General features: G+C 44.2%; 1 protein-coding gene across 8 annotated transcripts in view; it reads right to left on the minus strand.

The window, feature by feature from the left end:
• Positions 1-26,741, minus strand: part of NEDD4L (NEDD4 like E3 ubiquitin protein ligase) — a 335,624-nt gene that overhangs the window by 30,737 nt on the left and 278,146 nt on the right. For 3 of the 8 annotated variants that reach the window (XM_034995968.1, XM_034995970.1, XM_034995965.1), the window contains 8 exons: positions 25,861-25,935; positions 19,008-19,139; positions 18,388-18,507; positions 17,135-17,332; positions 11,664-11,741; positions 10,180-10,234; positions 10,018-10,071; positions 5,697-5,755 (listed from right to left, as the gene is read on the minus strand). In XM_034995968.1, the coding sequence (XP_034851859.1) occupies positions 5,697-5,755; positions 10,018-10,071; positions 10,180-10,234; positions 11,664-11,741; positions 17,135-17,332; positions 18,388-18,507; positions 19,008-19,139; positions 25,861-25,935 (771 nt within the window). Of the gene's footprint in view, positions 1-5,177; positions 5,756-10,017; positions 10,072-10,179; positions 10,235-11,663; positions 11,742-17,134; positions 17,333-18,387; positions 18,508-19,007; positions 19,140-25,860; positions 25,936-26,741 lie in introns of those variants that run through there. The other 5 variants (XM_034995969.1, XM_034995966.1, XM_034995971.1 and 2 more) reach the window with 4 other exon arrangements.

Genomic DNA, 26,741 nt, shown 5'->3' on the forward strand with positions numbered 1-26,741 from the left:
CATATCACATTTATTTGGGGCCGTGTTTAGTCTGACGATACCATGTATGAATCCTTATTCTAGAAAATGTAGAAATTTTGCCAATATCTGGACAACCACCACAGTGAGGGAAAGGATACCAAGTTCTGACAAAAGCCATGTCATGTTTTTGGCCCCACTAACACTACAGCCCATCACAAACTAAGATGTCCTGTATATTCGCTCTTTGGTGGTTCCTCCGCTGATTCATTCTACAGCTATTTCTTGAGCACCTACTGTGTGCCAGGCATTTTAGGTGCTAGGGAAGTAATGGTGCATCAACCAAAGATTTCTTCCCCTGTGCCCTCCTGGAGCCTGCAAGCTACTGTGTGCAAGTGGAAGCAGGAAATAAATGAAGAGTGGTGAATGTTTTGAGGAAAAGCTGAGAGCGAGCTCTCGGCAGGCTACGATATGAGCGGTCAGGGAAGGCAAGCTCTGAGGAAGGGACATCTGAGCCGAACCCAGAGTGACAGGAGGGAATAAATCACTAGAAAGCAGTGTGTGTAAAGTCTCGAGAAGGAAAGTGTTCGGCTGATGCTCTTAGCTACGCTCAACTGTGACAGAGGGAACGTAAGCTGAAAAAAGGTTAGGTCCTTTCACTACCTCAGGCCAGCTTCAGCGGACCTGGCTTGTAAGGCGGACTCCCGTGCCAGCCAGCCATGTGACGGACCCTCCGGACGACGGAATCTCTTCACGTTAAGAAGAAATGGACCCGAAGCACTTCAAGGCTCTTCCATTTCCAAAAATCTGTGATTCCCAGCCTATTATTTTTTGGTTTTGTGTCCTCCCCCGAAAATGTTGAAGAAAGGCTTAAAATACAAGTTCAAGAGTCTTAAGTCAAGGGGAGGGGGAGGGGGCATATTTTAAAATGTTGCCCCCAGCCTATGCTCTCTACTCCCCTGTCCGACTTGTCACTGGGGGGTGCCGATTACATGTGGGTGGAAAAAAAATGCTGAGATATTTCTGGTCTTTCTTCTTCTGGGGAATGAGGCATGAAAATGGAAGAATCCTGATCCTCCTCCAATACTTATCTTTTCTCTCTAGAGAGAGTTCTTATGAGTAAGAAGAAGTGGAATAAGGAGGTTTTTACAATCTCCTCCTCAACAGAAGCTCACAGCGTAGCAGGACAAAGACATCCATACCGCGGAGCCTCTGAAGAGACTTCCAAGGGTGGTCCATGTCTTGTACTGGACAGGCCAGATTGTTGACTCGCTCTTGAAAATTTGGCATCTTATTTTCTTATGTACAATGGAACTTACAAAATTAAGCCTGCATCAGAACTTAACACGTCTGTTGATTCAAGCCCTTCGCTCTTTCTTAAATAGGTTTTCTATTCTGAGCACAGTGATGTGCTGACTTATTGGAGAAGTCGGGTCTGAACGTTTTCGCGTCGTTCTAGCCCACCCGGTGCCGGGGCTCCTTACGGAGGACGGCTCGCGTCCGACACGGAGACACGGGTGGGATCAGTACACCTGCAGTTTCACTTCGACTTTTGGCATTTGCTGGAACTAAGGGCGACACAATTAGTTTTCCGAGCTTCTGACAAATTGGGAATAACAACATCTTCCCTGCCTTCCTGAGGGGACTGCTTGGAGTTTTCAAAGCAGCTGATTATAAAGTTCTCGGCCAAGTACAAAGCGTGACACGAACATGAGACCGTATTCATAAGAGTAGCAAGCACGGACAGCACTGGATCACACCTGCATTGGTGATGCTGGGAACACAGAGAGCAGACCGACTTACAGTAATGCTGTGCTGAGCGGCCAGAGGAAGGGACCCCCCTCCCCGAATCTGGGCCATTTTTTAAAACTCGGGGAAAAAGAGAAATTCGAGGTTCCAGATCAGCAGAAAGACTTAAAATTAAAGAAGTGGGCATTGGACCTAGACTGGGTGCTTGGGCTGGGGTTTTAAACCACAGACGGGGGACACAGAAGTTGGCCTACAGTCTGTACGACCTAGGGAGTAAGAGCAGAGTTCCTTGCTTAAAACCTGCAACTGACATGGGGACAAGAAAACTACCCGCCAGCCCAGGAAAGTCGTAAGGAAGCTTACCTTCTGTCCAGGACCACAAACGAGAGAAAAACAAAAAGAAACAGACCTGTAATAAATTCATACTCTAAGCCTACACCAAAGTGGGTATGAAGTCCACAGTTATATTAACTGGGCCTGCATGATCCCAAGCTAAGAAGTTAACGGTAAATACAGGTCAGGTCTTATAAATGCCTCATGGCGGGGGGAGGGGGGGGAAGAAAAAAAGAAAAAAACAAAGATGAGCGCACACACACAAATTATAAACTGAACTAAACTGAACTACCATTGAGGAGAGTCTACAGACATAACATGTGGCAGATTTAGTGCCCCTATGGCCAGAGATAACAGAATAATCTGAAAGAGGATATGAAATAAGCATTTTAAGAATGATTAGAGAGCTAAGTATGAATTAAAAAAGAAAATAAAAATAAAAAATGGAAGAACATGATAGAATAACAGTAACTGAAAAGACCAAGCAAATTTAGAAAGACCCACTAGAACGATGAGTAATTAAACACAGTTAATGAAGTAACAGACACAATGAACTGGTAAAGGGTAGGTTATAAAAAGCTTAAAAAAGAATTAGCTGGAAGAGCTAAGCCCACAATACAGCAATGAAGAGAGCTAGAGATGGAGGGAGGGAGAGAGAGACCGAGAGAAAGTGAGAGAGCGAGAGAAAGATGGAAAACTGGAAAACTAAGAGATTAGGAAGACAGAAGGTAAAGGTGAATCACATACCCAGTAATTCTACTGGTACAGATAACCAGGAAGAATGGCAAAGATACAGTATGTGAGAAGTAACTGCCAAGAATCTTCCAGAATGGAGGGAAGACAGGGTCCTCATATTGAAGAATTACAATGAGTCCAAAGCAGAATCAATATAAAGAAATCCATGCTTAGGTTCCTGAGAGTAAAATTATACAACACCAAAGTCACAGAGAAAATTCAAAACTGCGAGAGAAAAGAAAGATTTACCCATCAGAAAAATGCCAATCAACAACAAGCTTCTCAACAGTTGTGGAGGCCAGAAGACAAGAAAGAAGATCTCCAAAGTATTAGGAAAATAACTGTTAGTCAACTGTTAGTCAAATAAAGCTGAACTGTCATTTAACAGAGAGGTCAGATAAGCCTTCTCTCTCAGACTAAGAGCTTCCCACTCTCAGACAGTGCTGCTCAAGGGGGTATCACCACCCCTGGGAGGGTGTGTCCAAACACAGATTGCTGGACCCACCCCCAACATCACTGATTTTCAGTAGGCCTGGCTTGGGACTCCCAAATTTTTTCTAACAAGTTTCCAGACGATTCTGATGCTGCCGATCTGTAGACTCTGAGAATCCGGAACCATACTTCATTCAGAAGATAACCTGGAAACAGCAGGTGTAAGAAGTGATGGTGGGCAAAGAAATCTGCCTACATATAAGGGAAGGAAATAAGCCGTGCTGTTGAGAACAAAGATAAAATACCAATGGCTGTTTGGGAAGTTTTAAAATGTTGCTGAACAATGGAAAGTAAGTGGGAAGAATGGCATGAGAGGTCCCTCAAGTCCCATCTTGCTCAGGAGGAGAGAGCAATTAATTTTGTCATGAAGTACGTTGGTTAAAAACGTTAATGTAAGCACTGAAAGCACAGAAATAGAAAATACAACTTCCAAGCAAATACAGAAAATGAAAGAAAATAAAGGGCACTTTATCAATCTAATAGAAGGTAAGAAAAGAGAAAAAATACAGCTAACTGAGAGGGAGAAAAGACATACCAGGCAGGTACTAAGGAAGAGAAAGTGAATGTAACTGACTGATAAAGCCATGCTTGCCATCAGAGAGTCTGACACCACTGTCTTGGGTAGACAGAACAGCCAGGAAAAAAAAGCAGTGATGCAAATGAGTAATTTGAACACCATATGCTTGATTTAATGGACATATAAAGAACTCTATACCCAACAAAGACAGAATACACATTCTTTTCAAACACAAAAGGAACATTTATAAAAAATGGCCAAGCTGCCAAGGAAGTTTCAAATATCTGGTAATCAATATTCCATAGATAATATTCTCTGACCACAAAGCAGTAAAATTAGAAAATTAGTAAGAAATGGATAGGCAAAAACCCTTCCATACTCTTAGAAACGAAAAGCACGTTCTAAATAACTTAAAAGTCAAGGAGAGAAAGAAATCATGGAAATTACCAAATATTCAGAACTGAATGACAACAAAAGCCAGCTGTCTACATTAAGTGGGTAATTACCTAAATACACATGCTCTTCCTGAAAGAAGTATCCCTACTACTAAGGAAAGAGTAAACAAGGCTCTTTTGTTAGTATATTAAAAAAAAAAAAAAAAAGATCTTTCTTTGGGTCAAATTTACTTGGATTTATGATGCTAAACAATTTTCAATAGCAGTAAGAACTAACAGTGTTTGAGTGAAGGTAGATGATCGATAAGTGATAGAGATATTTCAAAAGGCTTCAGAATTATGTCAAAAGTCCTCTGTCACTTGAAAACAGCCTTGATTCCTGAATACGTTTCCCATGATGTAGAAGAGAAAACAGGACTCTAACACCTTATCGTGACTGTGAATATATCAAAAGGAAACCATGGTAGTAAGGCAGGTGCTGAAGTCACATAAAAAGCAGCTGTTTTAACTGAGGTATGATTGGGCACTTTGCGTTACACAGTAGCAAAGCAGCTGAACAAAGCCAATAAACAAATCCAACAAATTAACTAAGGGGATGTCAAGTATCAAGGTATGTTTGCATGGTATTACCTTTTAAGTTTTCAAACAGACTTACCTTTGTAATTCAAAACCTAATTTGAACGGAATCAGATTAAAGCCACAAAAGCAGTATTATAAAAATACCTAACGGCCTCTTAGCTCAGCATTCAATATGCTTTATTTCCTTTTGCTCCTCCGGTTTTTAGCAGATTCCCAAGTTTGCAATGCTTTGCTCATGCCATACGTTTCCTGTAATTCCAAATTAGCTCCCGCACTCATATAAACACTGACCAGAGATGCTGGTACATTCTCTGCCGATGACTGTGACCCATGCGGTATTCGGGACCAAGTCCTTATGAACACAGCGTGTGGCAGTATTTTAAGAGGGTGCTCTACCTAGCTTCCTTTTGCACCCGGTGTATACGTGGGGACTGCGAGGAAGTTAGTGGGTCAACAGAGACAAAAGTTCTTAACTCTGCCAGCTCCAGAGGTTGGCTACAACCTCCCCCAACTTTTCCAGACGTTCCACGCTGGAAGAGAGTCAGAACACAGCTTAAATTCGTTAGCATGCATTTACCACTCTTGGCCAAAAGAAATGACAAAATGCTACAGATACAGGGCTTGGCTTGGTATAAAAAGGAAGAGAGGACATTTTGATTGTTATACCTTTAATCCACCTTTTTACAAAGGAGAAAAGAAAATGTTTAGTTTCTTACCATTAGCAAAGCACTTTCTTTTCCTTTATAGCAAAAGCCCTTCAAAAAGGCAAATGCAGTTGTATCCCACCCGGGAACTCCAGTGAGGAGGAGATGGGGGCGATTCTAAACTAGCCAACCACACCAGGCCCCTGGCACCGGGTAAGCAGTAATACTCAAGAAATACATGTTTAGATGCAAGCCAAATATTACACTGAAGAGTTAAAACTTGAGAATACTGACCGGACCAGTAATAGCTGGGTTCTGCAGTCTTGGGTCTTCCCACTGAGTAATTTTGCTATCTGAAAATTAATGTTTAAAAAAAAAAAAAAAAAAATCAGCATATTAGTTCAAATCTATTCTGTGTCAAAAATGTTTTAAAAAGAATTATTTCTGGATTTTTTTCAAGAGCTGTCCCCCAAAATAAATAACTTAGTATTGCAGGGTTAGAAGAGCACCCTATTCTATATGCCAGCCCCCTCTGCCCATACTGTTTAGTTAAAAACACTCCATCGAAAATGCACGACTAAAGCCAAACCATCTATTCACACTGTTTTTGGCAAGAAAATCTGCCAAAATTTCAATTATAAACCCCTGTTCTTTCAAGGATTTATAATTTGATCTTGATTTTTCTTTAACTGAAAAAAGGCATAACAAGTCTTAGTCCCTAAAAAGTTTAACACACACACACACGATTTTTCTCATTTCAAGTACTTTTTTCTTTGCTTATGGCATTGAAAAACTGTTTTCAACTAAGAATCCTACACTGGACAAATGAATAATCCATTACACGTATCACTCATATGCATGCAAAAATCAGAGCTGCTAAGGAGTCCCAAAAATTGAGCATTAGATAGAGCAAAGAGGACAGATTTAAAGGGTTCCCTTTTGGTCAAGTTGGCGAGAAGTGTGTTCTTTCTTCTAAATGTGTCCGTGCCGGCAAGACTGCTCCATGCCGCCTACACAATTACTCCAGTGGTGTAGGTGGTAAGGTGCCATGGGGACCCTGAATCATGTGGGTTTTCTGACTGTGCACAGGGGTTACTGTGTGTGTGGGAGGCAGGGATGGATTTGTGTGAAAGGGTATGGGGAGGGCAGACTGGGGGAGAATGGGTTCTCTCTGGAGTTTTAGGGAATCTAAGTTGTTAAGAATACTGATTCTGCTTATTTCCTATGTACTCTGTAAATCGATTGATAAGAATAACCATTAAATTTGGGTTTAATGACCGTACCAGGAATTTTTCCAAATCTGGTATATGTAATTATTTTAATGAAAGCAGAGGTCAAGTTTTAAAATCCTGAAGCACATGATTCTGGACTCATGTTGGCAGGAAATGTACGTGAGATGTTTCGATGGTTTTAGAGAACTTTGATGGAAGCAAAAGGCATTTTGGGCCCCTTACCTCATGCATAAGAAATCTGGAAAGTAAAAGTTGCCGTTGTGATGGAGAATAAAAGAAAACCAAATAAAGAGTACAGCTGAGTGATAGCTCCCCGCAGTACAGTCCTATCACCTGGGTACCATCAAAGCAGAAGTAAATTAATGACTACCTACCCATGGCGTCTCCCACATAGTCTGTCCAGTTCCACCCTTGACATGTGCACCCACATTTCCCATGGCGACCTCAAATCCAGCTCTACCAAAACCAAACCCGTAATCTTCCAGGAACAAAACCCGTTCCTGTGTTCCTGTACTCCCAAATGCCAGCATCATAGCGCATTCACTGTTCAGACCCAGCACTGGCTCCATCCCTATCCTCCCTAGCCATTCTCCTCTGACGCTCGCCATTCTGTTCCCCGTCTCACTGAGAAAGCTGCTTTCGGGAGGGCGCATCGCTTCCATGGACTGTGCCCTCTCTTTCCCTGGCCTCGGGCTCACTCATCCCAGTTCAAGCCTTCTTTTGCAGTTCTGCCACAAGGATCTTTCTGAAGAACAAATCCGACCAGTCAGGCCCCTCCAGAAAAACCTCCAGGACCTCCCTCCTGCCTGCAGAAGGGACTCGAGTTCCCACCCCTGGCGGACCCCCTTTGACCTATGTGCAGGACTCCTCTGTGCCCTGGCCATTTGCAGCCCCACCACAGGTCTCGGACTGTGGCCCAGGCCACACACCTTCATACATCTGTATGTTTTCTCCCTCCTGGGGTTGCTCTCCTCAGGCTTTCCTGCATAAATCTGACTCATCACTTGGGATCCATCCGAAAAGTAATCTGTTCCTAAGGTCCTTTTGCAGCCAGCCCCCAGCCCTAGCGCCTGGCCACATAGTGAGCAAGTGTGGTCCTCACCTGTTCTGCTTCTTCAAAGCTGGTTCGTTCCTCTATCCAACACTGCAAATACCTCCTGGGGCTCCCAAGTCTCTATGTGGTTACAATGCAGATCGATTTTATAGCTAAGTATTGTCCATATAGGATATGAATGTGTAGTGGCCATTTACTTACTTTTTCTAGAACTTCTGAGTCTAAACTTGTTTTTTGTCCTCAGACATTGTATTTGAAATAATAAAGGGACAAGAATGAAGGAGAAGAATGAGAAACTCAAGTTAATTTAGCTACTATTAACAGGTTTGGTAAGACTGCTGGCAAGAAAGACAAAAATAGGATTTTACAGCCTCACTGGAATTTTATTTTCTCTTATGGCTCTGATCTGAGACACCTGTGGCCACTGACTCACAGCTGAGGGGCATACCTGGTCTTTAAGAAGAACCACATGACCCCTAAGAGAGGTAGCGATTCAGTTCAAGATCTTCCCTTAACCTTTTACTCCAGGCTCGAGACAGGAGCTATTTGATCAATGTCAATACCTCATCTCTTCTGAAATGACGTCTTTAAGCTGTCCGTTCTGGCAAGAGGAGTGGGAAGGGAGTGAGTTGAGCGCTTGGAGGGACTGGTGGCTAGAATAAGGAACAGCCCATTTAGCAAAACTAACCTCTCCTGCCTCCCAACAAACAGAAACAGGGGAAGCCTGGGGCGGGCATCGTTGCTGCTTCTCCAAGACGAGTTCTCTCCACTTTCCAACCAAGGACATGACCTTCCTCACACCTTCACCACTGACCCTCCATGAATTAACTTCAAGTCACCGTTTATCAAGCATCTACTCTATACTACGAGAACACCATGAGAAAAATAATCTATGATCTTTAATTTCTAACGTACACTGGGATGGACTTTATTGGCAACAGAGTTTTTCTTGTTTTGGGGCCCTTGCATTAAGAACATTCATGAAATTCTTTTCAGGCTGACCTGAACATCAGATCACCAGCCAGAACATGGCCACAATGCTGTGTGAAATATTCTGTGTGTAGCAGAACAAGGTTGTGTTACTGGTTAAGACCTTGTTTTAAGAAAAAGATCTTTATTATTCATACCTACCTTTGAAAACTGAAATTGTAAAGCATAAAAACTAAAAGAGGAATTGTTTTTTGTTCTTGGTGGGAAAAAGAGGTGTGCCCCCTTCCCTTCTTTTAATAAATTATGCTATGAGTAGAATTATAAATAGCATATCAGAGAAAAAAGTGGGGGTACACACATTTTATAGCATTTATGGTAGCAGTTTTAGGCTCACTGTAAAATTCTGGACAGCAGGCAAACCCTCAGTAGTTTTACTGGTCAAAGACAAAACTAAACCTACATACCGTGAATTACCGAATTTTAACCAAAGCGTAGCCCCTTCCCCACAAGTGGCTCATCGGTGGACTTTTGATTAAAGAGAATGTAAGGCTGGAGACACCTGGGGCAGACTTGCTAATCTTTAGGAACCAAATGAAAACAAAAGATCAAAACACTACCAATTGCACATACTTCTAAGTAGAACTGCAAACTTCTTTTATTTATTTATTTATTTATTTTTATTTTTATTTATTTATATGTCAGAGAGAGAGAGAGAGCATGAGCAGGGGGAGAGGCAGAGGGAGAGGGAGAAGCAGGCTCCCCGCTGAGCAGGAAGCCCGATGCTGGGCTCGATCCCAGGACGCTGGGATCATGACCTGAGCCGAAGGCAGGCGCTTAACCGACTGAGCCACCCAGGCTTCCCCTGCAAACTTCTTTTAAATCTACATTTTTCAGAAGTTCTAAGGGATATACAAATATGTTCCCATGGAGAACATGTTGCCTTAAAAAAAAAAAAAACAAACCTAGCTAAAAGCAATACCTTTATCAGTGTAGCTTTTAGTTGAAATGAGAAACCACACATTTATTCGTAAGGTGCTGGAGCAACTATAATACTGTAATTTCAAGATACGAGCTACATGTAGGTTAGCGTGCTGGGTGCAAAGGAACATGCTATGAACAGAAAGCAAGTCAGAGCGGGCTTCTTGCCCAAGACCCTGGACGGCCAGTGCTTAACATGGTGCCTCAAGCGCTGCTCACACACAGATTTCTGACTCAGTTGTAACTTCTAACCCTATTTTCTGTTACTACGGTGTATTTATTAAAAGCGCAATATCAAGGGGTTATTGACCCAAAAAATCTTTTTAATGAAGGGGAAAAAAAAGTTAATAAGTCACAAGATCAAATCGGGTAAAAGCTTGCTGGGCTCCTTTCAAGCAAACTTGGGGTGAATGCACAGTACCGTATGAGGGCACTGAGTCTCTGGCCTCATTCTCTCCACATAACACCTGGCTGCCTGGACAGAGTAAAATGACAAACCTTTCACTATGATATTCGAATGATTCCCTGTCCCCCCGATCCCTTTACCTGCAATGCCTGTGTGTCTACAAAAGAGCTTACTTACTATGGTCAATATAAAACGTTCGGCCATCCAAGTGAATTCTTTCTTCCCAACCAGGCTGGTAGTAGAAGAAAGAGAGAGAATATGAACATTAGCTAACAGTTCCAAAAAATATTAAAAATAAAAATAAATGGCTAAACACTTTAAGGACACTTTCTGACTCTTTTAGGGTACATTGTTACATTAAAAACAGGCCACAAACATTTCAAGTTGATGACAACATCTAGCAACAGACTGTATCACATGTTCGCCAGCCTTAGGAGCCTTCACTCACTGTGTGATGAACAGGAACAGGGCTTGCTATTTCAAAAGCTTCAAAGGGCAACTCCAGCATTCCATGGAATAGTTGAGTTTAGGACTGAATAGCTCATTTAATTAAATATTTACCAAGTACTGAAGGGAGGAGGGAGGTTAATTTAAAAATGTCAGAGACAGATGCTTTAGTCCTGCCACCACGTGGCTGAATGACCTAAAGCGGAGATTCTCTGGTGTGGGCTCTCACTCTTTGGACTCAGGGAATAGATGGATATGGGTATTTTTTTCCAACGTAAAGCTGGTATGCCCTCATTATATGAACGGTGCCTACTTGCTATCTGAAACTCAGGAATCCAACACATGAGGACAGCCCGTGATCTTTCACGTCTAATCTCGGTCTCTGGCACTCTCTGGGCTCTTTCCATTTCAACCCAGGAACCAAACAGTTCTGGAGAGGGAGGAATATTTGTGTAAAACCTGATGAATGAAGACCGAACCCTAACCTTCCTAGATTCAAGTTGTGCCATCATATACCACACACCAGGCAACAGAGAGGTTCTTGCTCTTGGAAAATCCCCTTGGAAGAGCTCCCAGCACCCTTCCATTCTACAGGAGTCTTGAGTCTCCCTACCTTCCTGCCCTTGTAAGGCTTTTTGATGTGGGGGGAGGCGGCTGAGAAGGATGTATGGTGAAAGTTTCATTCAAAATCTAATATGGAGTAAATAGAGCTCAACTCCCCAAAGAGAATAAACCGATGAAAAATTGTATTTTATAAATAGTCCTCAACAAGGGAGAAAAACTTCAAATATCTGCAGGCTAATGACTTACAGAAACCACCTGTGATCACTTCGGCCTTTTTCTCCCACTGTTCTTAATATTTCTGTTCCAGTGACTGAATTAGCAATATGGATGGAACCCAGTGGTTGCAAAGTTACAAAATAAATGCGTGTTGCCTAACCTATCACATGCAGAGAATGCCTCTTACATCCTAGTTACAAAGTCTACTTTCTCCTAGCCACTAACAACTCAGAAACCTCTTTCACAAGAATGGGGCATCAGCTATATGTGCTATTAGAATTCAGCCATGCACCTAATTCTGTGAAGAGATTACAGACCAATGGGACCCAAAACAGCCTGGAGAAAGAGAAGGCCCACAGGGTCTCTCCCTCCACACGGGGCAGATGAATGGATAAACATTTTCAGACTTGTCCCTGCATCTGCAGTGTACTCACAGGGAGAGGGCCGAGGTCATTGGGGTTTAAAGATGCCTTTGACCGCATATGCACTGGAAATTTCAGGCGTGGATCTTCCTGCAAGAAAATGTAGAAGGCAGAGGACATTAAGAGTGACTCTGTGTGTGACGTCATTGGCTCCTCCCCTTCCGGAGCAGGGCCGTCCAAGCCGCACGCTGGCCTGCACGGGGGGAGGAGAGGACCTCTCTTTGTGCAGGAAGGCTGGCCGACCAGCTCTCAAGCAAGATTTTACTCTTCTCCTTGTCCTTGGTGAAGGCAGAACGGCTTTAAATAACAGGTGAAGCATTTTCCGCCGAGACGTCTAGCAGGTGAAGAGGAAGAGAGTCCCAGCAGGGAAGTTACTATGGAAACCAGAATGGAGGGTGCTGGAGAAGATGAGGCTCTGTTTTGCAGAGGGGTAGGGAGGACGGTTCGTAAGTCTCTCTTGCTACTGAGCTGTGGTTGAGGGCAGCCAGCCATTCCATCGGGCCTGAGCTTCCTGCTGTGCGCTTCCACCCCTTGATCTACAGCAGAGGATGTGAATCTGATCTGAGGGTCAAGTCCTGTCCCGGCCAGAGTTCGGTGGCCTTGTACTAGAGAACTTTACTGAGATTCCTGATCAAGTTCTGCAAATGAGATTCTCATTTATATCTCAATACTTAGAGTTTGCCAAGGACTTCTCTTAAGGGATATGGCTCACAAGATACTACAAAGAACCAACAAAAGGAAATACGTGCTCTGGCATCTTGGGTCATGCTTTACAACTGACAATTGACAAAGAACAGGCAGATGTCTCATCTTGCAACGGCCCCGTTAGGAGGCTGCGCACTCGATCTCTGCTTCTTTAGATGAGGACACTGAGCTGCTGAGACCACGAGAACTTGCCCGGGAGCTCTCACCCAGAGTCTGGGAGCACCTGGGAGCGGCCTCTCACGTACACAGACCCAACGAAAATGCAATGGAACTTAGAGAATTCACATTTTAAACTCAAAGACTAGGAAACAAATGATAAAACTCAGAATAGCACATTGTCAACCAAATAAGCCTAAGATTTAAAAAAAAAAAAAACCCAAACCCCTTTATTTCAATTACATGAAAGACTTTGTTGCTGTCAAATCACTAAAAGGTTTTCTGCCTCACCATTTTCCCAAGGCAACAAGAAAATGAAATAATTGGTATAAACCTTGGAAAATAATAAACTCACTTTGTGACAGCTAATGGGTATGAAGATGCTCTCAAACTGATTACAGTGATGGTTGCAACATGTTTATTTAATGGTCTATAAACCACTCACTTGTATATTTTAAACAGGTGAACTGTAGGACATGTGAGTTATACTCCAAGAAAGCTGTTAAAAAAATTTCCCAAGTCAACAGCGTGAGCTGTTTGTATCACTGGATTATAACAAAATGACAGATTTTTGGAACTGGCAATGTCTACAAAAAAAACCCTCCAAAATAAAAAAAATAAAACCAACCTTGGCTTTCTATTACCTAGAGCAAACTATTAACTGAAGAAATAAATCGTGCGAGCAGTTTATGATAGATATTGACCCTGAACCTTACTGATAATCCTTTTTGAAGGGTAATCAGAGGAATAAAATAGGTCCAGTATTCTGTCGTATACTGGAACATAAACAGTGCAGTAAACGGACCCACTAAGATTTTGGATTTATAAGGTCCAAGAAGCTGATAATTGGGTAAATACTTGTGACAGGTTGATTGTAGACAGAGGAAAAACTTGCAGCACCCCACTGAGAGCTAGCTCTGAGCTGGACCCGGTGATGCCACAACCACAGGGCACCCCGGGTACCCCCCTCCCAGCCACTGACCGTGCTAGCTTCCGGATGCTGCATGCAAGACCAGCCATGCCTTGGAATCATACACACGGGCTACTGTGAAAGACAATCAGTAAAAAGCTGGTGATTTCAAGAACACACACAGAAAAGCAGCAGCTGAAGTTACAGACAAGTGCCAGCATGTCGGGACGAGGAGCATGAAGTAGAAAACTCAGTTTTACAGGTCTGCTAAAATGGCCTGGCACGGAACCCCGGAATTCGTAGAATGTGAGAGGGCTGGAGGCCGTTGGGGTCCTATTATTTTATTATACCATCAGAAGTCAAAATAATGGCAGTCAACCGAGAGGGCACTACTGAGCCCACCCTCACAGTGAGTCCCCTGAACTATCAAGGTGGCAGGGACGCCCCCCACCAAGCTGGTGGAGCAGGTGAAGGCAGCCCCACAAGACTCGTGATGACGTTCGGGATGACAATAAGCGGGAATACTAATGACGTCTCAAACGACAGAAATTAACATTAATATAAATGAACAAAATATGCAAAACCCACGTGGGAGTTTCTCCCTGTCCTCAAGCACCATGAGCACATTCTTGCACCATTTCACAACTGCTTCCCTCAATACGATTGGAAGAATTTTTGAACAGAAGGCAAAGATGAACATCTTAAAAAAAAAAAAAAAAGTTTCCTAGCAGAGTTTTAGAAATATATAAAATATGGGAATGCTGGCTGGTTCAGAGAAACAGCTGTGGTTTTTCCTTCCTGGAAGAAGTCAACAACCATGCCTCAGCTACAATGGGTTTTATTAGAAAACTCATTGGGTAGAAGAAAACAAACCTGCCACTTAATGAAGGTATATTCTTTCTTGCTACAAAAAGAAGCCAATGCTTTGTCCTGGAGAAGATCTAAATACACTCTTACAAATACACTTCCGGCTGCTTCCTTAGCAGGAAGAATGGGCAACCGAAGGCCTCCTGTCATCTGCCCTCAGGCACGTGGAGGCCTCCAGCACGCATCCTTGGCCCTGCTGACCCAGGTGGGGACAGGCTGATGCTCCCTGGATGTGGTCTGACTTTATCCTGGATAGAGTGCTGGCACACTTCGTGCATTACTCGGGTGTGTGAAAGGCTGTGTTTTATAAATAGACTTCAAAGGGAATCGGCCCCTATCAGTGTATATAAGGGACTTGTCGGCCCCTATCTTTTCATGCTGCTAGCTAAATGTAGGAAGCAGGAGCATACACACTGACAGAGGCAGGATGAGTATTTTCATTATTCTCAACCTGTCCTACCAGTTTCTCTTCCTGTTTCCATTATAAAGCTCACATTCTAAGAATAGCTATGCTGTTCGCATTAAAACACACACACACACACACACAGAGCGAACCCCCATACCAGCTCCAAACAGATTCTAAGCTGAAAATGGTCTTTACCCTTCCCCCCACCCTTTATCGAAATAAAGAGGCCCTTTAGAAGCGTGCCTTCCACGGAGAGCATTCTGTAGAGGTCTCTGTCTAGAAGGGGTGACGTAGCTGTCCCAGCACATCTGAGCTGAGCGAGGAAGCGTAGTCACTGGTGGAATTTCCAGTGGTTACCTTAAGGGTTTTCAACAGCAGCAACAAAATATTGGTTTAACACATTAAAATGTTAAATGAGTACACGAGTCAACAGCAAGGATCTGGGTGGAAAGGGGCAACTGGAAATTCAAACTGGGTTTCATTCAGCAACGATGCAGGCAATAAATAAAGCTGGTGCGGTTTAAAATAAAACCTGCCCAGCTGTAATTACAGCGCACTTGTGGCCTGAACGTCGGCGAAAAGGTTAGGAGACCTGACTGCTAAGCTGGTTCAAATGACTCCAATCACAGCTTATGCGGGCAAGCCGCAGTGGCTCCGTACGCTAATCCATCCCCTCCGACAACAGTTACCCTATTTCTGGAGCTCCCATTTCTGGCTCAGGGCCAGAAAGCACAGCAGGACAGCCCCAGGTTCCACAGCCATGAGGAAAAAAAGACCTAAAGACCAATCTCTAGGACTGTCTTTTCCAAAGAGCTGCCTATCTTTCATTCTCAACTCGTCCACAATCCTGTAATACTATCTTTGGGCGAAAAGGCACGTTGAACAAAGCGACACGCTAGCCTGTGCCTTAGGAGTAGTTATGAGGTTGCTAAATGAAATGTCACCAGATCTCAGAGATGAATTCCCCTGGCAGGCTACCCCCTTACCTCTGAAGAGGAAGAACTTTTAGAGTAGTTCTCAATAAGGAGTGTTGAGGCTCTGTGGGGGCATTTCTGGTTATCCCTGTGGCAGGGGGAGATGGGGGAATGGTGGCTATTAGCCTTTGGTGGCAGGAGCCAAGGATGCTGGATGCCCTGCCAAGAAAGGCATGGTCCTACCCCAAATGCAGAGAATGTTCTCGTGGAGACAGGCTGCCTCACGATCAACTGGATTTTAGAGATTTTAGAGAGTGAGCCCTTTAGGGACTCAGTGAACATACACCATGGGCAAAGTGTGAGCGGCAATCTAGGCCACTTTGGTCCAGGCCTCTTTCCTAACACAATACTACTGTTCTATCAACTGTACTCACTTGGGGGTCTTCACTAGAAATGGGAATTTAAAGCACGTGTTCACTGGTAGCCTAAGATTGCATGGCTGGGCCAGCGACCATCACCCAAACTCAACCAGCTTTCACACACCGTCCGTTCTAAGCAAGCAGTACAGATGACAGAAGGACAGAGTTAAGCTCTGTACCCGGAGAATTAGGCAGGGATACAAGGGACAGGAAGAAGAGCAAAACCTCCTGTAGCATCAGAAATAGAAACAAGAACACCAAGTTCGGTTTAATCATAGGTCGAGAGATCAACACAATAGAAATATAGCACTGACTTCTAAAAAAGAACTACAGGCTACATTAAATAAGACACCATGAATTCAGCTGAAGGAATGAAGGATGGACTGAGGCATACAGAGATACTCATATGCACCTCTGACTCATCTCATCGTGTTCGTTAATACAATCTCCTCTGCAGGATTCAGGGGCACATGGGAGAGTGACATGATCAGAAAAATCAATTTTGACAAAACGTTTACCAAAAAGAGCCATCGAATTTACAACCAAAGTCCTCAGTACACCTCTTAACCCCCAACAAAGGAATGAGACAGAGCACAGGAGTATAAAAACACGAATCTGACGTGAACAACGAAGACTAAAAGGACACATCAAATCAAGGTGATCATGTCAATAGAAATGCAGAAAGAAACTGATGAGAAGAAATGATTAAAAAAAGATTAGAGCTCCTAATAAAATTACAGCAACATGGGAAATGAAACCGTGACATCAAATTCCTGGCCCCGGGGAGCATGACACCTATCTCCCCAATATGGTAAAGTGTCAGGACTAGAGCTTTCCAGGAGTCCTATGAAGGAAAGGTGCCCATCCTGGCACCAATCCCACAGGCAGCCACACGCCTGCGCCCAGAAGCCTCCTCCCCGTGCCCCCCTCCCCCCACCGGCCCACACAAGCCGAGTCCAGATGTAGACTGAGGAGGCCCCCTCGGGGCCATGCTTCGGGGTCAGGGAAATTTCCCTCCAAGAACCAGGGCTCCTGAGTAAGGAAATGCAGGAATCAATGGCAGACCTCGTGACAAAAATGGAACCAAATAAAAGCGGCAGCCTTACCCACGTCGTAGTCTTTGTGTTATGGTCAATGAAGAAGGGCCGACCGTTGGGTGCTATCCTCATTTCCCAGCCGGGCGGCAGGAAGCTCTGTGTGACTTTGTGTTGTGGTTTGGGGGAGTTGTAAGGTGATGGCTGTGGGGACTGTGGGTTGGAAAGGGTATCTTTCACAGCCCGGCGTATGGGCGAATCCTTGGCACCCTAAGGAATAACAACGAGCATTAGAACTCTTACCAGGTGCTATTGTGGAGGTATCAAAATGAACCTGGGTACACAAGGAACGCTCCTCTTTGGCGAGGCACGAGGGAGAGAGGCTCCTGAAACCTGTTTCTGTCATCCATTTACTTTGCAACTGATCTAACTTTCGAAGTTTTTCGGCTGGTTAAACACATGAACATATCAAGTACTTATAACCAAGGTCCGTGGACAGCTATTCAGTGCACACCCAAAACACTGTTCTGAACTGAACATGATAGATGGTATTTTACAGAGGGTGGAGGAACACACGCCCCTGCTCTTACTGAGCTCACAGTCTAATGAAGACGGGGTTGGCAATTTTGAGAGCCCAGAAAGAAAACCCTGTCCCCACGGACCAGCACGGCTGCTACCCACGGCATTCACATCCCCGTTCGGAAGTGATCACAGCCACGCCCCGTCATCAGCACCGGGAGCCCCGGGATCGGGCCCACGGCTAGCTCTCAAGACACGGTCAAGTTCAGAACTTCAACGTTCGCTCTCTGGCTTCTCTAACTCAGACATTTGTGATACGAAGGGATGGCACCAACACAAACAGGAGAGAGCACAAGCAGATGCCCCGCGATGGCTTCGAGATGTGAGTGTACCCATACAATGACAGGCCCTACAGTCGAGGGGAAAAAAAAATGATCCAAGCAACAGCTGTTTTAAAAGGCAACGTAAGCATTGGTATTTGAGAGTTATTTATGCAGTCAAGAGCGAAACACAACGAGAGTGGAGAAAGTTCGGAAGAGAGGTGTCCCCTTCCAGCACAAGGACCGTGGCGGCAGCCAAATGAGAATGGGACTCAGGTGGGAGGCCACAGGGGCGAGCCAGGCGGCACAGAGAAGCATGAAGTAAGGATGAGGGAAGACTGCATGAGAGCGCCCTGCACCACGGACACCACGACTGGTCAGAGAGAGGATGGGGGCTGCAAACCTCAAACCCAAGTGAGATGAGCAAGGAGAATGAGAAGTCCCGGGAGAGAGCGACCCGGTTAGAGGATGAGGCAGCCTTCTCACCTCCAGTGGGGCAGATAAGGTTACAGTCGGCGAGCTGAGGCTACGGGGCCGGCGGATCTGAGGCTCGATTAGGTGGTTGTTACTGTTTGTGGCGGATCCGGACGCACCATCTTCAGCGAGCTATTTTGGAGGCAAAAACAAGTTAGCTTCACGGGAGGATCCCCCGTGCATGTGATTAGGAGCGTGGACCCAAACAACAATGCAGCCAGCACTAATAAGAGGTCTGGCCTATTTCAGGCGTGGAGGAAATGATTAAACATAATAATGGGGGCAAGGATGGAGGAACACATTCAAAGGAAATAGAAATGAATCACTAAGCCCAGCATAAAAACCAGCCTCGGGAATAAAGGGGGCTGGGAGAGAAGCTACACACTGTGACAGGCTCTTACTGACAGCATCTTTCATGTCCCACTTTAAAACCGCATCTAGGGATGGACTGACTGGAGGACCGAATTCTTCCTCAGGCAAATAGCAGACTTAGAGTCACATGTTTTCTTTGTGAGAAAAATTTTCTTAAACATGGGTTCTTTAGAACAATACATTCACACTGGGAACAGCGAGCTCATGTCCACTTCGGCTTCTACGGCCTGTGATTTTAAGTTGTAGGATGATCTGCGTACCTGCATGATAGGTCGAGTCCAAGTTGTGGTTCGATTGTTATGATTGACATAGTATGTGCGTCCCTTAGCATCTTTTCTTTCTTCCCAGCCTGAAGGTAGGCCCGGCGTGGTGTGTGCATAGGCCACGGATGGCTGTTTGTGTAAGAAATCATTATTATTTAATAGCCTGCAGTTGCTTTCTGATCAGTTTAATAAAGGAATGTACATCCAGAGAATTAGTTGTTCTAGACCACGTAATTTAATTTCACTTGTACCAAAAACATTAGTGTCTGGAAAAAAGGCAACTGATTTCCAATAGCTTCCAATCTACCGTGAGATGAACCCCACACAGCCATCAGGCCCACAATCTTACAGAGGTCCATTGTAAAGCCCTGAAGTCTTAAACATAAAGGGCTGTTGCTAACATGATCCTACGAGAAACATACAATCTGTTTCCATTACTAGATTCTACTGTCAAACCACATAAAGGTACTTCAAGTTGTCAAAGGTTACCAAGTGAGGGATGCTCTGAACATTTTTTTCCCCTCAATATAGCTGCCACGGAGATGCTCTCCTAATTCCTAAAGTCTTCATCAGCTTAGAGCCCTTCCATGATAGCTTCTAGGGAAAAAAATACAGTCTCCTCTCTAGCAGGCCTGTATGCACAGTAGGGCTTGCAGTCATGAGGACCCACCAGGACAGCTCAGCTACCCCAGTCAGGAAGTCACTGGGCAATCTGAGGATAGAATTCCAGAGCATCCTGAGAACCGAGGCTCTGTGTACCCCCCGTCCTCCCATGCGGAGTGTCTCTCTTTAAAAGGGGGAAAGAAGCACATGCAGTTTCCAGGTTTAGAGACACGTCCAGTATAAAGTGACTGCATCTGGATCGCCCAAATTAGACTGCAAAAGGATTCCCGAGACACTTCTGCTTGTAGCAAGCAGTCTGAGAAATGCGGTCTGGGTGGAGAAACATGGGACTAGCGAGGATGTTTCAGGGATTCATGGAAAAGGAGAAGGACATCTGAGCCCAATGCCTCTGTGTGCACATCCTATCTTTCCTGTTCACTACCGACACTGTGCCTTGGCAAGGAGGGTCCCAGTCGGAGGGCCCCTGGGGCCACTGCAAGATCGTGACCTGGAGAGCCTGCTCAACGACACTGCCATGTAATTTGGGGACTGCAGTTCCCGAGGCTCAATATTCTACTCCATAAGCTTGAGAGCACATTCCAGAGAAAAACTGAGTCACGAAGCAGCTGCCTCAATGGTTATTTCTAAAACATGTTTACCATGCAACGCAAGATTATTTCTAAGAGGACTTTCTGCTAAAACTATGGTAACTATTTTCTCGACATTTTTCCAGATGAAGTCCTGAAGGCCCTTAAATGGTAATTCCAAGACTGTGAGACCATAAGGGTTCTGGATCTATAGGTGGGGCCACAACAAGAGCAGAAATGACAACATGCAGACTTGATCCTTCTGTGAGTACCAAAGACAGATGAATTCGTCTATAGCCTCAAGCTCTCACCTCCCTCCTTCCCTCGCTAAGGCACCTATCCAAAAGAGCTATTTCTAGGCTACTTTTTATCCAGGCACTACAAAAACTTGGACTCTGCTGAACTAAGTCAGAACCCACCATGTAACCTAAGTGGTCAGTTCATATTTTTGGCAAAGTATATGCTATCAATCTTTGACCTACTGTTGCTTATATGATGACCCAAAATGCTTGGGCTAAATGGAATACTGCATGGAATCTGCAGGTTTTCCTCCTCCCCACTGAGTTAAGTTTTGGGAGAGGAAATCAGATATGCACTCAGAAAGCTCTATTCTGGAAACCATCAGGATAGTATTAAAGTGACAGAATCCCTGGAAAGGGTATTTATGGGGAAACATCATAAACTACAAGAACTTGGACGTGCCATGGTTAATCTCAGAATCAAATCTAAAAGCAATTAGGACTTTCCGTACCAGGTTCCTCTCACAGATCCAGTTAATGGGACTAATCAGTTTCTGGAAACTAAGAGTGCAGTAGAGAACACTGATTTTGAATAATAGCCTCATTTTACCTTCTATTGAGAATTGAATTGGCAACCTATAATCTAGCTCCATTTACACGAGATAGTTTTTATTAAAATCTTTTTTTTTATAGATTTCTTTCTAAATGACCATGGAGAACAACGTATGCCAACAACTGCATTTGTGACCCATTACACTGCTCTTACCACTCGCAGCAGGGAAGGAGGCAAGACTCAGCTTCTCCAGGCAGATCATGCACAAGACCCAGCCCAGGAGCTGAAATCAGGTTTCTACTGCTGAGTGAGTGTGTGTGTGTTCACATGTGCGTTCCATAGGACAAGAGGCACGTTAATTAAGAGACAAGTTATCAACTGCTAGTCAGCTGATTTAACTAAATTTCCCAGCTTTTCATCGGAATAGACAATCGTGCCCAACAGCCTATCCTAGTGGCCCCGTTTATTTCATTAAGACGGAGCAATCAATTATGTGTAAACTGTGAAAGTTTCAATCTGCTTTTAAAGACGATAAACAGTTTGGTACTAACACAGATTCTCCAGGATTTGCTCACACCCTGCTAAACCGTTAACTCGGCGTATTTTTAGGTAGATACAGTGAAGTCCAGAAGGACTGTACTCCTTTTTGTCTTAGAGAGGACTCCTGTGTGGCCAGCCGGGAAGTGACCCCAGTGCGTATTGTCTGTTCGTATATGCCAATGTACAGTATTCCTAAACCACCTGCTGTGGTTCCATCGGTGAGAACCAGGGGTTGTTCATTAAAGCTACAAAAACCAAAGCACTACCATGGAAAGAGATGTTCGCCAGGAGGGTTAAGGCAACGTGGTGCATAGTGCCCCAAGGGGTGGGGGTGCAGCTGAGCGCTCATCCATGGGGGAGAATTATGTAAGTTGAGGCGCATTCACATCACCGAATAGTAGGTAATTATTAACAGGTCCCAGAGGAAGGACCACAAGCGAAAAATATCGAATTGCTAAGTGATGTGTTTATGAGATCCTAGGTGTGTGTGTGTGCACGTGTGTGCGCGTCCCATGCATGTTTGTGGGAGCACAGGGGATGGAATGAGGGGGTACGTCCCAGAGTAGCTCCAGTAGGAGACAGCACATGTGGGGCTGGCAGGCAGGGGCAGGAGAGGGTGCAAAAGAGGGGAAAAAACCATGGTTAACAGATGGAACTGGAAAACACACTTTCATCAAACCTGCCTCAGTTTCTAATGTAGCCATCAGGTAATTGGCTTACTGCAGCCGAAAGATCACCAGGTACATGGGAAGCATTTCAGAATGACTACTACCCAGTCTTTATTTAAACAAAACCAAACTCATATTTTTAATTCACGACTGGGGGGGGGGGGGGGGGGAGGTAAGAACACGGCAGTGGCAGGGGCCACAGGACCTCATTCAGATGGGTCACTCTGTCCTGCCACGTGGCTCTCACCATGGAGCCCAGGGCTCTCATAATTCACTTTACCCTGTCACTGAATATCCTCAGCTATCACAACACTCCAGTGCTAACAGCAGATTCCAAGGCTCCGGTGAAATGCAAAAATGGATGGTGGAGAATGCTCATCAGCCCTGAATTCTATTAAAATTCTTTAAGGAAATGATCTTGTCCACCTTGCAGCTCTGCTTCTGGTAGAAGTTACTAGTGCATAGTAGGAAACAGGCTAGTTCAATTAAGAATTTCCTGAATTCTACTGGAGGCTGAGCCTGGCCACCCAACACATGACTTGCACATAAATCACTATAGCTCAGTACCTTATACTGGGCTCATTTTTGCTGATTGTCCATTTGACTTTCCTGTGTGCAATGCTGAGCATTAAAGTCTAACAATATAACTGAATTTTTCCTCTTTAAGTCCACATCCTGCCGAAAATCAGCAATTGCATGTGTAAAGGTATTCTCAAGTAATAAGCAGTTACAATAAACCTAACAATGGTGACACAATAAGGAAAATTCTTCAAAGAGCTACAGCGGCCCAAAGCATCAACTCTTAAGCTAAGCCTGTCTCTAGGGGTCAGGCAAAAACCAGGCAATTAAAGTACACAGTCCTAGTCAAGTTACCCCCAAATAGGAATACTAAAAATTATTTAAAATAATGACTAAGAGTAACAGATACTTGGCTCAGAGAACCCATTTTTTTTTCTAGACCTTTTAAACTTCTTAAATATGTCCTCTCCTCTCTCCCCCCAAATTATATGAACACTTGTTCATTCCCGTGAGCAGAGACTCTTATGGCAGAGCAGGGTCACTGGTTCATGCTCATGACACAGAGAATCTAACCCAGTGTGGAAAATCTGGTCCGGGAAATGGACAAGAGAGGGGGGCCATGCGCACGCCCAGGAATCCACATGCGTAACTGCATGCGGTTCCTGTGGCTTCTCTGTTCTCCTCCAAACCAATTATTTTACCCAAGTATTCTAACAAATAAGAAAAGCTGACCAGGAGCACAAACATCGAAGATAGAAATATGTTCTAGTATATGTGCGGCCGCAGTAAATGTGGCAGGAATATTTTTTTTTTTTTAAGTAGGCTCCACACCCAGTGTGGAGCCCAACACAGGGTTCGAAGTCACGACCCTGATATCAAGACCTGAGCAGAGATCAAGAAGCTGGCTGAACCACCCAAGTGCCCCAGAAATATATTTTAAACAGTCAAATTAAATGCTCTTTATCGAAGTCTGACAGCATTCCTAATAAAACTATATGGGATGAAAAATCGTTGTTTTACCCACTACCTTTGAACAACGTGAGAGTAGTTCACAGTAAGAAACATGTATAGCTCTGTGGCACAAAGAAGTTGATCTTACCCAAAAAGGAAAAAAAAAAAAAAGCTGATCTTATCCAAAAAAGAAAAAAGAAGGGTATAGTTACCATTATGCAAAATGTTAAAACCAACCCACAGTTTTGCCATTAATGTCTGATCAAGGGGATCATTACCGTTGGCTCCTCACCACCTGTGACAGTTGATGACCGCGCTCTCCTAGTTGGGGCACTGGGCTGTTGATGACAATTTACATCAGTGAAATGCACTTAGGGAGACCACCCACTGCTTACTGAATCAGGAATCACTGCAGCCAATAAGGTAGGTGACATGAATCAGAATTCCTGAAATCCACCGTGTCCAAATAAAGCTGAGCAACCACTCACTGATGACCAGAAGAAAAACAGGGACACGATCACCCTCCCACCCAGAGAAGGCTCAGGCTGTAGCTGTGATTCTGGAAAACAATGAACTGCAACCTCAGGAATGTGAGAGGTCTTACTTGAAACAACCACTCTGGTTTTGCCCCTACTGTTAAATAATTAAGCAGATTCTTAAATCTGCCAAACTCGTAATTTGAGTAAAGGCCACCAGTGATCAATGAGTTGACAGCTTTATAGAGTGCAGGGAAAGAGGGAGGAATCAACAACAGTTTTCAAAGAGAGTGAGCTCTTTGTAGATAAAATTGACATTGATTTTGAAAAGGAGGGAAAGTGCCATTAATTCATCAAGGAAAATCACAGAATCATCAGGTTGAGGATGATCCCCTCCCCAGGCTATCACAGCTGATTAGTCTGGTTTTTGGAGAGGCCTGTACTAAAACCATTCCAGAAAGGATGCTCTTGTCAAGCTTCTGATCAACCAGTGCATTCTACGTGCGCCACAACTCAAATCTACCAGGTTGATTACTCAGCTAACCAGCATACTCATGAATTCATGCTGTCACCATAAAAGACTAAAACACAGGCAACAATATGCTTTGAAGTAAAAATGTACACGATGGGGAAGACACCACGACTGCACAAAAACTGTAAGTACAATCTTTTTTCCTTTAACTTCATACATGATAAAGTATTAGTGCCCCCAAAATGATCAAGGATTTGTACTAATAAAAAAAAAAAACTGGTCAAGGTTAAACAAGTTGAACATGTTAAAACCACAAAATATTTTCTCCTCCAAAAGAAGAAACAAATTTACAAAAAACTTGGGCGCCTGGGTGGCTCAGTTGGTTAAGCGACCGCCTTCGGCTCAGGTCATGATCCTGGAGTCCCGGGATCGAGTCCCGCATCGGGTTCCCTGCTCGGCGGGGAGTCTGCTTCTCCCTCTGACCCTCCTCCCTCTCATGCTCTCTGTCTCTCATTCTCTCTCTCTCAAATAAATAAATAAATAAAATCTTTAAAAAAAAAAAAAAAATTTACAAAAAACTTTTAGTGCGTACACCAGACCTCTCCCTAAGGCAGTCCTGGTCTGCCTTCCAATTTGAATATTTGTTCTTATTTTTGTCCTATATTGTCAAACACTCGTCATTCTCCCATATTTGCTGCTAGTTCTGAACATTGTGGGAGGACGGGAACAAATCAGAGCCAATCCTTTAGTTCGTAGAGCTGCCTTTATGGAGAAGGTACAGACGCTTTGTGGGTTGAGAGTTTAGGGCATTAGTGAGGGGAAAAAACCACTCCCTGCAAACCCAGAAGAGTTCTTCCTGTTCAAAGGGATTCAATATGTTCTTAAGATACAGCTCACAGGAGCACAGCGTTAGTGACTAAATGAAGTTTAAAAAAAGGAAAGAATCATTAAAGCATGCTTTTAGTTAAGATGTTTAAGTCAGGTAAGCACATCAGAATTTGGTATGAATTTGGGTGGAAAAGCAAAGCAGTGGAAAGTTTTTAGCATTTCAGAGACTTCGTGGCAATAACTCTTAGTCCTGGAAATCCACTCTCCTTGGGCAATTAATTTGCTAGGAAATGCTAAGGTCTCATTTAGACAGAGAATAGGTTTGCACAGGAAAAACTCTTCGTCTGCAGCCCAGATGATTTCAAACACAAGCCGTAAGAGCCACCCGATGGCTGGCGAGGGGGTGAGGGTTACCGGTGGCAGATGAGCCTGCTCCGCGACCGTGTCCGTGACGCTGCAGGACCGCAACCTCGAGGACGGCTCTCTCTGCTGAAAGGACATGAAGCATCATGAACACACAGGCACGGGAGCTGGGCTCGTGGCTTTCAAAAATGTCACTCAAGCCTAACTGAGTGCTCTTTGGTCTTAGAAGGTAATTAACTGAGACACCAGCTTCTCTGAGCCGTGACAGTAGTCCTTCAAGTAGCCGAGTCATCTTGCATTTTCAAGCGTTTCAGGCCCACTGGGATTCTGATTGGTCCTTAGTGAGAAGGAACAGCAAAAAGAGGAGGAAGAGGCCAAAACAAGAAAGGGGACTCCAGAGGCCAGTGTAACGCTCTAGTGCTGCTCTAGAAATGGAAACAGGAAGCTAGCAGTCTTGTATTCTGCTTTGGGGTGCACCCGTCGGGTAAGTTCCAGTGGGATGTGAGCAGAGGGGAAAATACTGATATATGGTTATTAGACATTTATTGCACGTTACTACTGACAAAGGGTCAGCTGGAGTCTAAGTCCAGAGAACTCAAATACGGTCTTGCGCTACCCGGAAGGGTCAGGTGTTTATCATTTTAGCTTCTGAATGGAGTTGGAGTCGTACAGAACAGGAATAAGGGAAATTAGCAACGTTAACCTAAAACATCGAGTGTGTGATGTATAACGTTCCTCTGACTTGTTTGTATTAATCTACATTGTTAGGAAAAAAGCCTCACAGATCCAGAGAACAGCAGTAGGCCCCCCACACAAAGGCCAAGTGTCTAATCAGCAACTGGTTCATCCATGGGATAAGTATGTACATGGCACTCACTCATTTTTAATACTTTGCAATGAGAAGTAAAGCGGGGGGGGGGGGGGGGGGGGGG

Source organism: Mirounga leonina, unplaced genomic scaffold (assembly GCF_011800145.1).
Source record: "Mirounga leonina isolate KUSES-001 unplaced genomic scaffold, KU_Mleo_1.0 Mir_93, whole genome shotgun sequence".
NCBI classification, from domain to species: Eukaryota; Metazoa; Chordata; class Mammalia; order Carnivora; family Phocidae; genus Mirounga; species Mirounga leonina.